Source organism: Perca fluviatilis, chromosome 22 (genome assembly GCF_010015445.1).
Source record: "Perca fluviatilis chromosome 22, GENO_Pfluv_1.0, whole genome shotgun sequence".
Lineage (NCBI taxonomy): Eukaryota > Metazoa > Chordata > Actinopteri > Perciformes > Percidae > Perca > Perca fluviatilis.
Genome location: NC_053133.1, coordinates 2726638 through 2739714, shown reverse-complemented (window position 1 = coordinate 2739714; position 13077 = coordinate 2726638). Strand labels below are relative to the sequence as shown.

The following is a 13077-nucleotide window of genomic DNA, read 5'->3' as shown; positions in this document are numbered from 1 at the left end:
ACCACCGGTGTCCACCACGGTGTTCGTGGGTTACCGCCCCTTGAGGCACCTAAGACCCTAAGACCACAGCTCCTCGCCGCAGCTTCAGCAATGGAAACTTTGAACATTGTCCACTCGGGTTCAATGCCCCCAGCCTCCACAGGGATGCACGAAAAGCTCCGCCGGAGGTGTGAGTTGAAAGTCTGTCGGACAGGGGCCTCCTCCAGACGTTCCCAATTTACCTGCACTACCCGTTTGGGCTTACCAGGTCTGTCCAGAGTCTTCCCCCACCCCCTGACCCAAATCACCACCAGATGGTGATCAGTTGACAGCTCCGCCCCTCTCTTCACCCGAGTGTCCAAAACATATGGCCTCAGATCAGATGAAACAATTATAAAATCGATCATTGACCTTTGGCCTAGGGTGCTCTGGTACCAAGTACACTTATGAGCATCCCTATGTTCGAACATGGTGTTTGTTATAGACAATCCATGACTAGCACAGAAGTCCAACAACAAACAACCACTCTGGTTTAGATCAGGGAGGCCGTTCCTCCCAATCACGCCTCTCCATGTGTCTCCATCATTGCCCACGTGCGCGTTGAAGTCCCCCAGCAGAACAATGGAGTCCCCCACTGGAGCCCCATGCAGGACTCCAGTCAAGGTCTCCAAGAAGGCCGAATACTCCGAACTCTTGTTTGGTGCATATGCACAAACAACAGTCAGAGTTTTCCCCCCCACAACCTGCAGGCGTAGGGAGGCGACCCTCTCGTCCACCGGGGTAAACTCCAACATAGCGGCGCCCAGCCGGGGGCTTGTGAGTATCCCCACACCCGCCCGGCGCCTCACACCCTGGGCAACTCCGGAGAAGAAAAGAGTCCAACCCCTATCCAGGAGTATGGTTCCAGAACCGAGACTGTGCGTAGAGGTAAGCGCCACCAGATCTAACCGGTAGCGCTCCACCTCCCGCACCAGTTCCGGCTCCTTCCCCCACAGAGAGGTGACGTTCCACGTCCTCAGAGCCAGCGTCTGCCGCCCGGGTCTGGTCCGTCGAGGCCCCTGACCTTCACTGCCACCCATTTGGCAGCGCACCCGAACCCAGCGGTTCCTCCCACAGGTGGTGGGCCCATGGGCTGGAGAGATGGGAGCCACGTAGCTTTTTCGGGCTGTGCCCGACCGGGCTCCGTGGCAAATCCGGCCACCAGACGCTCGCTGACGAGCCCTCCGTCTGGGCCTGGCTCCAGACGGGGGCCCCGGGCTTCCTCCGGGCAGGGTCGCTCCATCGCTACCTCGTTGTGTCATAGGGTTTTTGAACCAGTCTTTGTCTGGCCCCTCATCTGAGACCACTTTGCCTTGGGAGACCCTACCAGGAGCACAAAGCTCCAGACAACACAGCCCTCAGGGTCATAGAGACACACAAACCTCTCCACCACGATAAGGTGATGGTTCCCGGATCATTAGACATCCATCTATAAATTGCAGGAATGTCTGTCTGTCTGTGTGTTATGCACATATCTCTCGAACCATTAGTCCGATGGATTTCAAACTTGACAGGTGTCTTGCTACGGGCACGAGTAAGTGCAGTGCCAAGTTTGACGTTGTTTGGATTAGAAATGCAAAAGATATCGTTAAATATATATCAGTAAAAGAAGCACACATTGGCTTTTGCCGCTCTAGCCGCTGGCCACTCCCCCTCTCACCCTGAGGACCAGAGAGAGCAGCAGAGCTTTGGCAGCTAAAATGTGACATACACCTCAGACCCACAAAAATGTCCAAAGTAGTACTACTTTGGACTGTCCCGAATTTAAGGACGTTTCAGAATCCCACACACGCAAAGCACAACCAGCTACAGACAACAAGTGGCAGCGGGACGTATCTGTATATGCGTGTCCGTGTTTGGGGGGGAAGGTAACCTGCACATCACACGCAGACGCCACAAGCAGAACGCTTTACAACAGGGGGGACTCTTTTCCTGCCATCGTATTAAGTTGCTGTGAGCTGGCAGAACACAATGTAATCTCGGAGATTATTCCTCCACAGCGCTGTGCAATGCGAGACTATCTCAGAGCTGAACCGGGCAGACACATCAGTTTCCATCAGACTCACCCTGGGTCGGGTTAATTAAGTCTACTGCTAACTACCCCCGTGAATCAAATCCATACTTCACCGTTAACGGTCAAGCCACTAAACCGGTATGGAAATGAGTACCTCTGCGGGACAGGTGGGTAGCACACTGCCATGAGTCCAGGACGCTAATGTCTGATTACTCCACATTGTCATTGTGATATTTTGTGATTACATTCTGAATCTGCCCCGTTCTGTCAGGTAAATGCAGTAGTACAATGTCTTCCTCTGATGTAGACGTAGCCTACACTGTAAGTCAATATAGCAGCCTATACAGTGGAGTTGCATATGAAGTGGTTTGGGGTCCTTCTTTAAGTAATTTTGGGGTACAATTTGGTTTTGAAGAATTCTACAAGCAGCAATACCAAAGGCCAAGCAATCGGTCCGTTCCAAGCACATTTTCAACGGGCTCTGCACTAGTTTTTTTTTTTTTAAACTAATTGTTTTCAAAGAAGAATACACATCACATGTCAGTCAGTCAGTCTGACATTTGTTCCATTTGTAAAGAAGAACAGAACATGGATATTCTGCTTTCGGTCTGTTTTGCTGGAAACAGATATGATGAAGTACCGTCAGCAGTACCGTATAAACAGAAAATATTTTGGTCAATCATTAAAAAATAAATACATTAATAATTCCTTCAGTTTCAATAGGGCCACTGCCGTAGTCGGCGCTCGGGCACTAAAAATATCGATTCTAGGGAAAATAATTGTCAAAAAAATAATCACGATACACACTTTTTTTTTTTTTTTTTACCCCTACAACTCAGTATGGTTTTCCAGTAGATAGACAGGAAAGGTGGGAGAGAGATGGGGATGACACGCAGCAAAGGTCTGCAGGTCGGACTCAAACCAGGGCTGCTGCAAAGGACTCCGCCTACATGGAGCGCATGCTACTGGGTGAGCTAGAGGTCGCCCCACTTTAGCTAAACTTTAATAAAATAATAATCGCAAATCAAATCGTAACCGCAATATCTGGCAGAAAGCAGATTCTTCGTGAGTCTCTCTTCAACCTATTTTGCTCTTTGGGATGCATAGGTCATTCATCAACTTTCTCCAGGTGGTTGATCGGTCTTCTCTGCTTCCTTCCAGGATGATGTTGTTTCTTTGAGTTCTGCCTCCACAGATCTTTTTTTCCCCCCTTGTGGGTTCCAGGTTAAGGCCTGTCTGGTTGTGCTCAATGGCGGTTTCCTCAGGGTATGCCCTATCCAGCCCCACTTCCTGCATTTGAGTTGTGTTTCGATTGGTTCTTGTTTAGTGATTTTCCAGAACTCTTCATTAGTTCTTGTGTTTGGCCAGTAGATTCCCAGGATGTTTCGTAAGCATCTGTTTTCGGATGTCTAGAGGTTATTGCCTGTTGCTTTTGTGGTTCTCCATGTTTCTTCCCCGTGAAATAAAAATGATTTAACATTTGAGTTGAAGATGCAGATTTGATTTTTTTGTGGAGATGTGTTTTGAACTCAGAATTTGGCATTTTTCCATTACATGGTACGTGCTCGACTCACCTCACCTTTTTTGGTTTTCCAGTACCTGGTACTAGCTAACAGGTACTTTTATTTTATTTCGCCTCCGTCGAGGTTCCAAGCGAGCAATACCAAAAGGTGAGGTGAAAAACCTGCAGACTACACTGGTCAGAGAGAATCGTCATTATTGCTAGCGACAGCCTGCGTCCTTCCCAGGTATGTAAGTATGTCCACCTCTTCCAGTGCCTCTCCATCCAGGTTCATAGCATTGTCTGTTAGGGGTGGGGAGAAAAACATTGATACAGCATAGTATCGCGATATTTTTTGCGGCAATACCGTATTGATGACGTATTGATGAAGTATCGATCTTTTAATAATATAAATTGCACATGAGAATTTAACTTTTTTGTACTAGAATCAATTTAGACTTGAAAAAAGGAAGATCTCACACTCTGCTCTTGCTACAGCAAAGACGAAGGTCCAGAGGAACTGAAACGTTAGTTTCTTCAATAAATGGTGACGCTTTAGCAAGAGAAGAGTGCAGGATCTTCCTTTTTTTCTATAGAATTGCTGGATGTGCGAATTGGTTCTTCGTAAAGTCGTAAAGTCTACTAAATGGTGAGATGAACAAACAGAAATCCATCTATTTAGATAAAACAGATGTTGACAAAGTTTTCCTTTGGGGACATCATTTGAAGTTGGAAAAAAAGGTTATAAATTGCAATATATCGCAGAATATCGCAATATGTCTAAAATAACAGTAATGTTGTATTGTAACATAAGTATCGTGATAATATATCGTGGGGGCCCTGGGGTTTCCCACCTCTATTTTCTGTTTCATCCTTGGTCTTTGATTTGTTGATGAGCAGTCCTGCATAGGCTGCAATTGTGGCAATTTTGGTCTGCATTTGTATTTGTGACAAAGACGACTTTTTCATGAGTGGGACCCTGTTTTTGTTGTCTTCTGCACGCACATTAGGATGCACATGCATGCACACTCAGGTAACACAATACACAGTCCTGCCGATGGTGTCACACGATTCCACTATGGGTGGCAGTAACGCGCCAACAATAGTACAAAAGAAGACGACTGTATACTATATATATATATATATATATATATATATATATATATATATATATATATATATACAGTGCCTTGCGAAGTATTCGGCCCCTTGAACTTTTCGACCTTTTTCCACATTTCAGGCCTCAAACATAAAGATATAAAACTGTAATTTTTTGTGAAGAATCAACAACAAGTGGGACACAATCATGAAGTGGAACGAAATTTATTGGATATTTCAAACCTTTTAAACAAATAAAAAACTGAAATATTGGGCGTGCAAAATTATTCAGCCCCCTTAAGTTAATACTTTGTAGCGCCACCTTTTGCTGCGATTACAGCTGTAAGTCGCTTGGGGTATGTCTCTATCAGTTTTGCACATCGAGAGACTGACATTTTTGCCCATTCCTCCTTGCAAAACAGCTTGAGCTCAGTGAGGTTGGATGGAGAGCGTTTGTGAACAGCAGTTTTCAGTTCTTTCCACAGATTCTCGATTGGATTCAGGTCTGGACTTTGACTTGGCCATTCTAACACCTGGATATGTTTATTTGTGAACCATTCCATTGTAGATTTTGCTTTATGTTTTGGATCATTGTCTTGTTGGAAGACAAATCTCCGTCCCAGTCTCAGGTCTTTTGCAGACTCCATCAGGTTTTCTTCCAGAATGGTCCTGTATTTGGCTCCATCCATCTTCCCATCAATTTTAACCATCTTCCCTGTCCCTGCTGAAGAAAAGCAGGCCCAAACCATGATGCTGCCACCACCATGTTTGACAGTGGGGATGGTGTGTTCAGGGTGATGAGCTGTGTTGCTTTACGCCAAACATAACGTTTTGCATTGTTGCCAAAAGTTCGATTTTTGTTTCATCTGACCACAGCACCTTCTTCCACATGTTTGGTGTGTCTCCCAGGTGGCTTTTGGCAAACTTTAAACGACACTTTTATGGATATCTTTAAGAAATGGCTTTCTTCTTGCCACTCTTCCATAAAGGCCAGATTTGTGTTGTACGTATGACTGATTGTTGTCCTATGGACAGAGTCTCCCACCTCAGCTGTAGATCTCTGCAGTTCATCCAGAGTGATCATGGGCCTCTTGGCTGCATCTCTGATCAGTCTTCTCATTGTATGAGCTGAAAGTTTAGAGGGACGGCCGGGTCTTCGAGATTTGCAGTGGTCTGATACTCCTTCCATTTCAATATTATCGCTTGCACAGTGCTCCTTGGGATGTTTAAAGCTTGGGAAATCTTTTTGTATCCAAATCCGGCTTTAAACTTACTCCCACAACAGTATCTCGGACCTGCCTGGTGTGTTCCTTGTTCTTCATGATGCTCTCTGCGCTTTACACGGACCTCTGAGACTATCACAGAGCAGGTGCATTTATACGGAGACTTGATTACACACAGCTGGATTCTATTTATCATCATTAGTCATTTAGGTCCACATTGGATCATTCAGAGATCCTCACTGAACTTCTGGAGAGAGTTTGCTGCACTGAAAGTAAAAGGGGCTGAATAATTTTGCACGCCCACTTTTTCAGTTTTTATTTGTTAAAAAAGTTTGAAATAGCCAATGAATTTCGTTCCACTTCATAATTGGGACCCACTTGTTGTTGATTCTTCACAAAAAATTACAGTTTTATATCTTTATGTTTGAGGCCTGAAATGTGGCAAAAGGTCGAAACGTTCAAAGGGGGCGAATACTTCGCAAGGGCACTGTATATATAGATAGAGATATATATAGATAGAGATATATAGATTGAGATATATATATATATATATATTATATATATATATAGAGAGATATATAGATAGAGATATATATATATATATATATATATAGAGAGAGAAGATATATATATATATATAGATAGAAGACCAACTGCTCCAATGAAACTAAGCAACAAATTCAAAATAGAAGTGATGTCAAGAGACAACGGGTGCCCTCTTTTGCAAAAATGGACTGTTCTGTATCAGATTGAAACACCTTATGCAATGTGCGCCATATGCTCAGAGAGAAGTCCATGCCTGGAATAGCAGAAGACAGCAAAGGCACTTTTCTACAGTAAATGTTGAATTGAACTCAACATCAAGTGTTTTACTGGCAGACTGCAGTCAATATCTGCTGATTTCAGACAGGGAAACTTTTGTAAGGACCTTATTAATGCTACCTGGAATTCAATTTAATAGTTTGAGCAGAACAAAGCTGGCAATGCCTGCCAGCGTCTGATGGAAAGTTCTAATAAATTGGACACTTTGAGGAAAAAGGACACCGGGAAATTAATTGTTACGGGACATGAAACCCATCTGTTGGCAAAGCAGACACCCCCTGGTCTATATTAATCTGTGAGTGGACACAGTGCAAAGATACCTGACATGGTAAAAAAAAAAATAACATCACATTTTCACGAGTAGGGCTGGGTACGGAATTCAATACTTTTCAGTCACCGAACGAATTGCCTCCTTAGTATAGAGTATCGAAAAAGGCCTCGTCATTCAATACCAAATTTCGGTACCTAGGGAGTAAATCCCATCAGTGTCAATGAGCCAATAAGCACGCAGCATGCTTCTACCAAGTCTAATTTGACACCTTGTTAGGACAGGCAGGAAAAACTCTATGTTGCGCACAGAGACTCACGTAGAAGGAACTGAAAAATAAATAAAAAGGTTTGAGCAATGTTGCATTTTCTTTTTGTTAGTGGATTTTGTAAAATTGGCATCGAGAGGATTATCGTTCAGGAACCGGTATCAAAGTCACGGTGAATTAATTATTTTGCACACAAAAAGTATGCCCAGCCCAAAAGGGTTTACAATACACCATTACTTAAAGCAAGGGACCGGATACCAAAACAGCAACTTCAATTAAACAAATAAACCTTGTCTTTTTTGCCATGCTTTAGAAACAAAAGTCGCCAACTTCTATATATTAAATTAAATTTTAATTAAAACACCACTCCATTTGGTCATCATCAGTGCCCGGTATTGGCATCAACAGTTTTTGACCGATACCCAGCCCTACTTAGGAAAAAACAAAGTCCACATATTTTGGAAGTCCATGGTCTCTCATTTCAGGTCCCTATCTGTTGTGTCACCTTGTATCCGGGGCTGCACACAAACACCTCGTCATCATCCTCCCCGGCTCTCCTGTAACCTCGGAATATACTGAATGCACGACGCATGGCGATGCACGGCGCCCGTCAAGTGGGCCAGGACACGCGCTGACCCCCTGGGGCTTCACCTCCCTCCAACACAGACAAGCTCCACGTTTTCTCTCCGTCCTTCTGTCTGTGGAACGGACGGTGCAGTTGAACGTAGCAGGGGGAATTTGAGACTGACTGTGACCGAGGCAAAAGGGGAACCGGATCTCTCTCTACTCTCTACCTCAGAAACACGCAGCGCACAAACTCATCTGACACAACAGGAAATGGCACTGAAAAACTCAAGAGCTTCCTCTATGCGCGCGTGTTTCTGTGTGTTTGAGTCAACCCGGGCACTGACAGACGTGTTGACAGACAAACTATATATAACCTGGCCGCTACACTCAACACACCAGAGCAGAGAGACTGAGTGTGTCGAGGAAAGATAATACTGCTCATCGCTCACTGTGCAATCGCTTTCGTCCTGCTCTCATCTTTCACCTGAACAAATGAGTGCTTAGGAGATGATCGATTGAGCAACAGTGTATTCGCAAAGCTGTTTCCTAGTTTGAGGCAAAAAAAAAAAAGGATTGCAGAAGGTGACAGCAAGAGGAAGGAAGACCGAAAGTAATGTTGCAGAAAAAAAGATTAAGAAGTGATATTAGTGTAAACCACGCGATGAAAAGGAGCATGCCAGTGTTGTTATTATTATCAGCCTAAACATTTTGCAGTAAGTAACAGATCTTGCAACGATACAGTGCTTGTTTTCTGTCTTTGAAACGTTGTACAAGTATTCTATCTGATTTATGGTTGGATTATTTATCATTTTAAACACTAACAGGAAGGACTATTTTCAAAAAAAGCAACATTTAAAACATGGTTTTGCTACACTACGAATGCTTTTTCCCTAAAGGCAACAGGTCATAATAGGCAATAAAACCCCAAAAGCATCTCCTACGCTATGAAAAAAATACAAAATAAATAGAATCAGTGTGTTACATTTAGCTCCACCTTGGCTAAATCTAAATCTCCAACAAACATGTATGTATTGCACCGCGAACAAACACTCAACAGCAACGCCGACACACTGTCCTCGTCTCTCCGTTGCGGTTGTAGCTGACTGGAAACCTGCAGGCGCGCCCCCCAGCTCCAGCGTTTCATGTGCGCTCGTCATAACGTGACTGACGGACGTGTTGTGCGTTGGTTCCGCATTACCAGAATCGAGGACTCTCCCAGACCATGTTATAACAGATATGATCGGCTCATGCCCTCTCATAACAACAATGAAGAAAAGAAAAAACTCACTGGTAGAAACTAGCACATGTGCTACAACCTGGTATAATGCATTTCTCCTGTCTAAGGTTAATGTATATTGTACGTTGTCACTGTTTAAATAAATAAAGAAATGAAAATGAAATGAAATGAAAAAACTCACTCAACTTTTTACACATTCATTATCTGTGGTCAGTGGAGATGGATACTTCCCACAATGCACTGGCAGTCCTCTCCCCTGACTTTATTCTCATCGGCAGATTCCTGGCTTGCTTGAAGTGAATGAGATGTAGCAGAGAGAGCTGGGAGACGCGGGACTGAGACCCGGGGTCTCTGACAGGTAATTAAAAATAGAAAGGACGTGAGGGGGCAGCAGGGATCTTGGGGGGGGGGGAATCAGAGGGATGGATGAAGTGAGCGACAGAGGGAAGGAGAGAGGGAGAAATGTGCTGTTGAATGCAGAACAGTCTTCACGGGAGCAGCAGCCTGTCTGCACGGCAGTGATAAATGAGTTTCAGACAACAAGGTGGTAGAGTGTAGAACCACAAAACCGCGTTAGAATGCATTATGCGGCCTGGAGTGTGTGTGTAGGCACACCCAGCATAGAAATGTGTTCTAATTCAACTCGGGGGTCTAATGGAGTATGAAGGGAGAGGGGAACAGACGGAGAAGCAAAAGAACTGATGAGGACTGGCTTGCTAATGGAGCCCTGTAAGACTATGCTCTGCTGCGTGGAACACAGCTTACTGTAGCCCTTGGATTTATAACTGTGTTGGGAATACAACTCCTCCTCCTCCTCCTCCTCCTCCTCCTCCTCCTCCAGTCTATCCAGCCTGCTGTCCCACTGCGCTTGTACAATTACTAGAAAATGCCGGTGCCTTGCACCATAAATTATTCTGTGTGTAAAAGAAGCACAGGTTGGGATGAGGGCAGCTAGGATATGGAGCTGCAGTTGCACCCCGAGTCCACTGGGTGTCTCTCTCGGGCTGGGAAGGGAGGACGGGGAGCAAAGGGGCGCTGGTGAGTGGGTGGGAGTCTCCATCAAAATGCATCTGGCCATGAGGAGAGTAGCGCGGGGGGGGAGGTTTGGCAGTGCACACATGGCAACCCACTCTGCAGCATCTCCATGCTGCACTTTGAGACATTAGTAGTAGTCGGTGCAGCAGCATGCACAGAGCCATACTCAGTACACTCTACACACAGAAGCAGCTCAAACGCTTCATTCTTGTTGTTATCTTGGGACACATTCAGTCATCTTGCTGCAGCTGATTCTGAATATGCCGCTTATTCACAGTGCTGCTGTCAGGATCCTGACAGAGACAAAGAAAGTGGAAGACATTACAGCCGTTCTCCAGACGTCACGCGGGCTTCTAGTTTGTCACGGAACCGAAAACCTTAATGCTTGTCCTGTATGGAAATCACTAAATGTCTCAGCCCCAAGATATATCCCCGACCTGCCGGTACAATAGGAAACTGACCAAGTCACTTAAGGGTTTAGTAAGTATGCTTGAAATGAACTACACAGTGTCATCTGACCATATCTTAAGTAAATGGGCACAATACAAAGTTTGAAAATCCTTCCGTCACAGCCTTGTCCTGGCTGCATCTCACTGCCTCCCACATCTACCTTCAAGAACTCTTGTCATGGCTTTTGCCCGTTTTTGTATGCAAGGAACGTCCAAACCGTTGCACTTGGTTTTGCGCGTAAAAATGTACAGAATTTGTTGCGTGAAAATTAGAGACAAAAGAGCTTGAAAGAGAAGTTCAAACCCTGCCTACTTGGCACGACACAACCCCGCAAAAAAGTGGAAATGAAGTTAAAATTGTGACACTGTTAGACAATCTGACCAACACCTTGTTTTAAGCATAGTGTGGCTTTTAGATCTTCAAGAACAGGCTTGCTTTCCGTTCCTACAGGACAGAGGCTGTAAAAACAAAAGATTGGTGAAGGTCTATTAAATAGATAGATAGATAAATCATGATTACAGATACTGTAGATCTGGCTTAAGAAAAAAAAGGGGGAGAAAAAAAAACTATTTGAGAAGGTATCCTTTAAAAAAATAAAAACCTCTCAAATATCAATATTCCGTATTGTCCTAAAAATCGTGTGTTTAGGTGAATCTGTGGTTACTATGCACCACCCTTGGATCAAATTACAAGAGATTGTAAGGTGTGCCCCAGCTCTGACTAACTTTAAAAACACTTACTTTGCCAGTCTATTAAGGTGAACCTAGCTAAAACAAATATTACTCTTTTGCAAGACATCCTCCCTTCATGATTGTATCGGTTTATGTAAAGAGGTGTTGATTCAACTGGTATGGTCATTTTGGAGGCAGCTATTGAATTATATTGTGTTATTACTGAAGTGTTCAAGTATTTTGTCCACCCCATTTCCAATATAGCAATGAGGGTAGATTATTAGTTGGAGCTAATAACCTCACAGCAACAGTGTATGTCTATACGTCTATGGAGAATTGCTTTTTCATTGTCTTTAATAGCTCTTCTTCAATTAAGCTCTCCAATATAACTTGATTCTTCTGTTTAGGATTCCTTTTTAAGTTGAAACGACGCATTAGTCAGACCTGAACACAGAACTTATCGAAAAGGCGCATTTCATGTTAAAGGCTGCACACACAATTCAATAAATAAATAAATAGACGCACAACTCTCCCATGGTGACATTATCACAGCGGTAATGCTAAAATAATGATTCTGTGTTAAGTTTAAAAAGGTCTTTCTATCTTCCTTCATCAATGTCACACCTCAGAGCGAGTGTGCATTTCCTCTTACTACGTTCCATAATGTGATTGTGTGATTGAATTAGATGAAAGCAGGTTTTAAGGAAGCGCGGTGGGCTGGCAGGGGGGGGGGGTGGCAATGGTGACTGACGGAGCTGCATCCGTGGCCATGACGACACTCGAGCCAATCAGGCGGACACGCAGAGGATTGCTGGAAGATTGGCGCGGGGTTAGAGGGGAAGGGGAGGGGTGGGGAAGAGCACCACCTCTGAGGCCAATGCATCAATCCACTCTGCTCCCTCTGTTCTTTTGTCCTCAGTCCTCTCATCCTCCTCCGCTGACCTCCTCCACCTCCTTCATCTCTCATTTCTGTTTCCCCTCTCTTAAACCCTGTTTTATACACACACACACACACACACACACACACACACACACACACACACACACACACACACACACACACACACACACACACACACACACACACACACACACACACACACACCCCTTTTCCTCTGCTACATCCTCTGACAATCATGCACCAAACCTCTTAGGCCATTCTTTCTCTCTGCCATCTCCCAGACTCAGCCAACGCCCCACTGCTCACCCCTCCCTCTGCTACAAGAGGTATGATGCTGATCATGATGGTTGTGTCCATATGACCAGATTAACCTACATTTCCACCTCGCTGGTTGTCAGACCACATATGCCCCCCCCCATCACTCTTAACAAGCAGAGAGTGACACAGAAATGTACCAACGTGAACACAAGAACATATGCTTACAATGGCACCCACTGCTCATTCCCACTCACTCACTTCCCTTAGCAACCGGTTCCAGCTTTGTACTGTGACCTGATAGTCAGCTTTTGGGGAAAAAAATAAAGATTGAATATTGAGTTTGAGTAGAAGAAAAAACAGTTAAATGGAATTGGAATATTGACTTCACTCATCCCGTGCAACTCACGCATGAGTTGGTCAGCAAAACACGGTCAGGGTTTGTGAGTGAAAGCAAAAATGGGAGAAACCGAGCGATGAAAGTGAGTCAGCGTCTTTTTCTCTCATCAGGATGACGGCAGCTACTTTCATTTCACGGATCAGAGGATTCAGCGAGGCTCGCAACCTGACAGAGACGCCAGCAATTAACCTTTTGGTCTTGAGCTGATAGTGCTCAGCTAAAATGTCAGTTGGGGTCTGTGGAAATGCCCCCTGCTTCTGATAAAGCTCTAGTAGAAAACAACTGGTCTAACAGACACTGCTGCTGCTTGGATACTACAGACAAAGAAGCTTCGTGGCTGCAGAAAAAG

General features: G+C 44.5%; 1 protein-coding gene across 7 annotated transcripts in view; it reads right to left on the bottom strand.

Annotated features, from left to right (window-relative positions):
• arhgap12b (Rho GTPase activating protein 12b) overlaps positions 1-13077 on the bottom strand; it is a 93051-nt gene that overhangs the window by 32972 nt on the left and 47002 nt on the right. The window contains exon 1 of one of the 7 annotated variants that reach the window (XM_039790623.1): positions 7718-7878. The exons of the other annotated variants lie outside the window; for them this stretch is intronic. Coding sequence (XP_039646557.1) covers positions 7718-7804 — 87 coding nt within the window. The 5' untranslated portion in view covers positions 7805-7878. Of the gene's footprint in view, positions 1-7717; positions 7879-13077 lie in introns of those variants that run through there. 7 annotated transcript variants of the gene reach the window in all.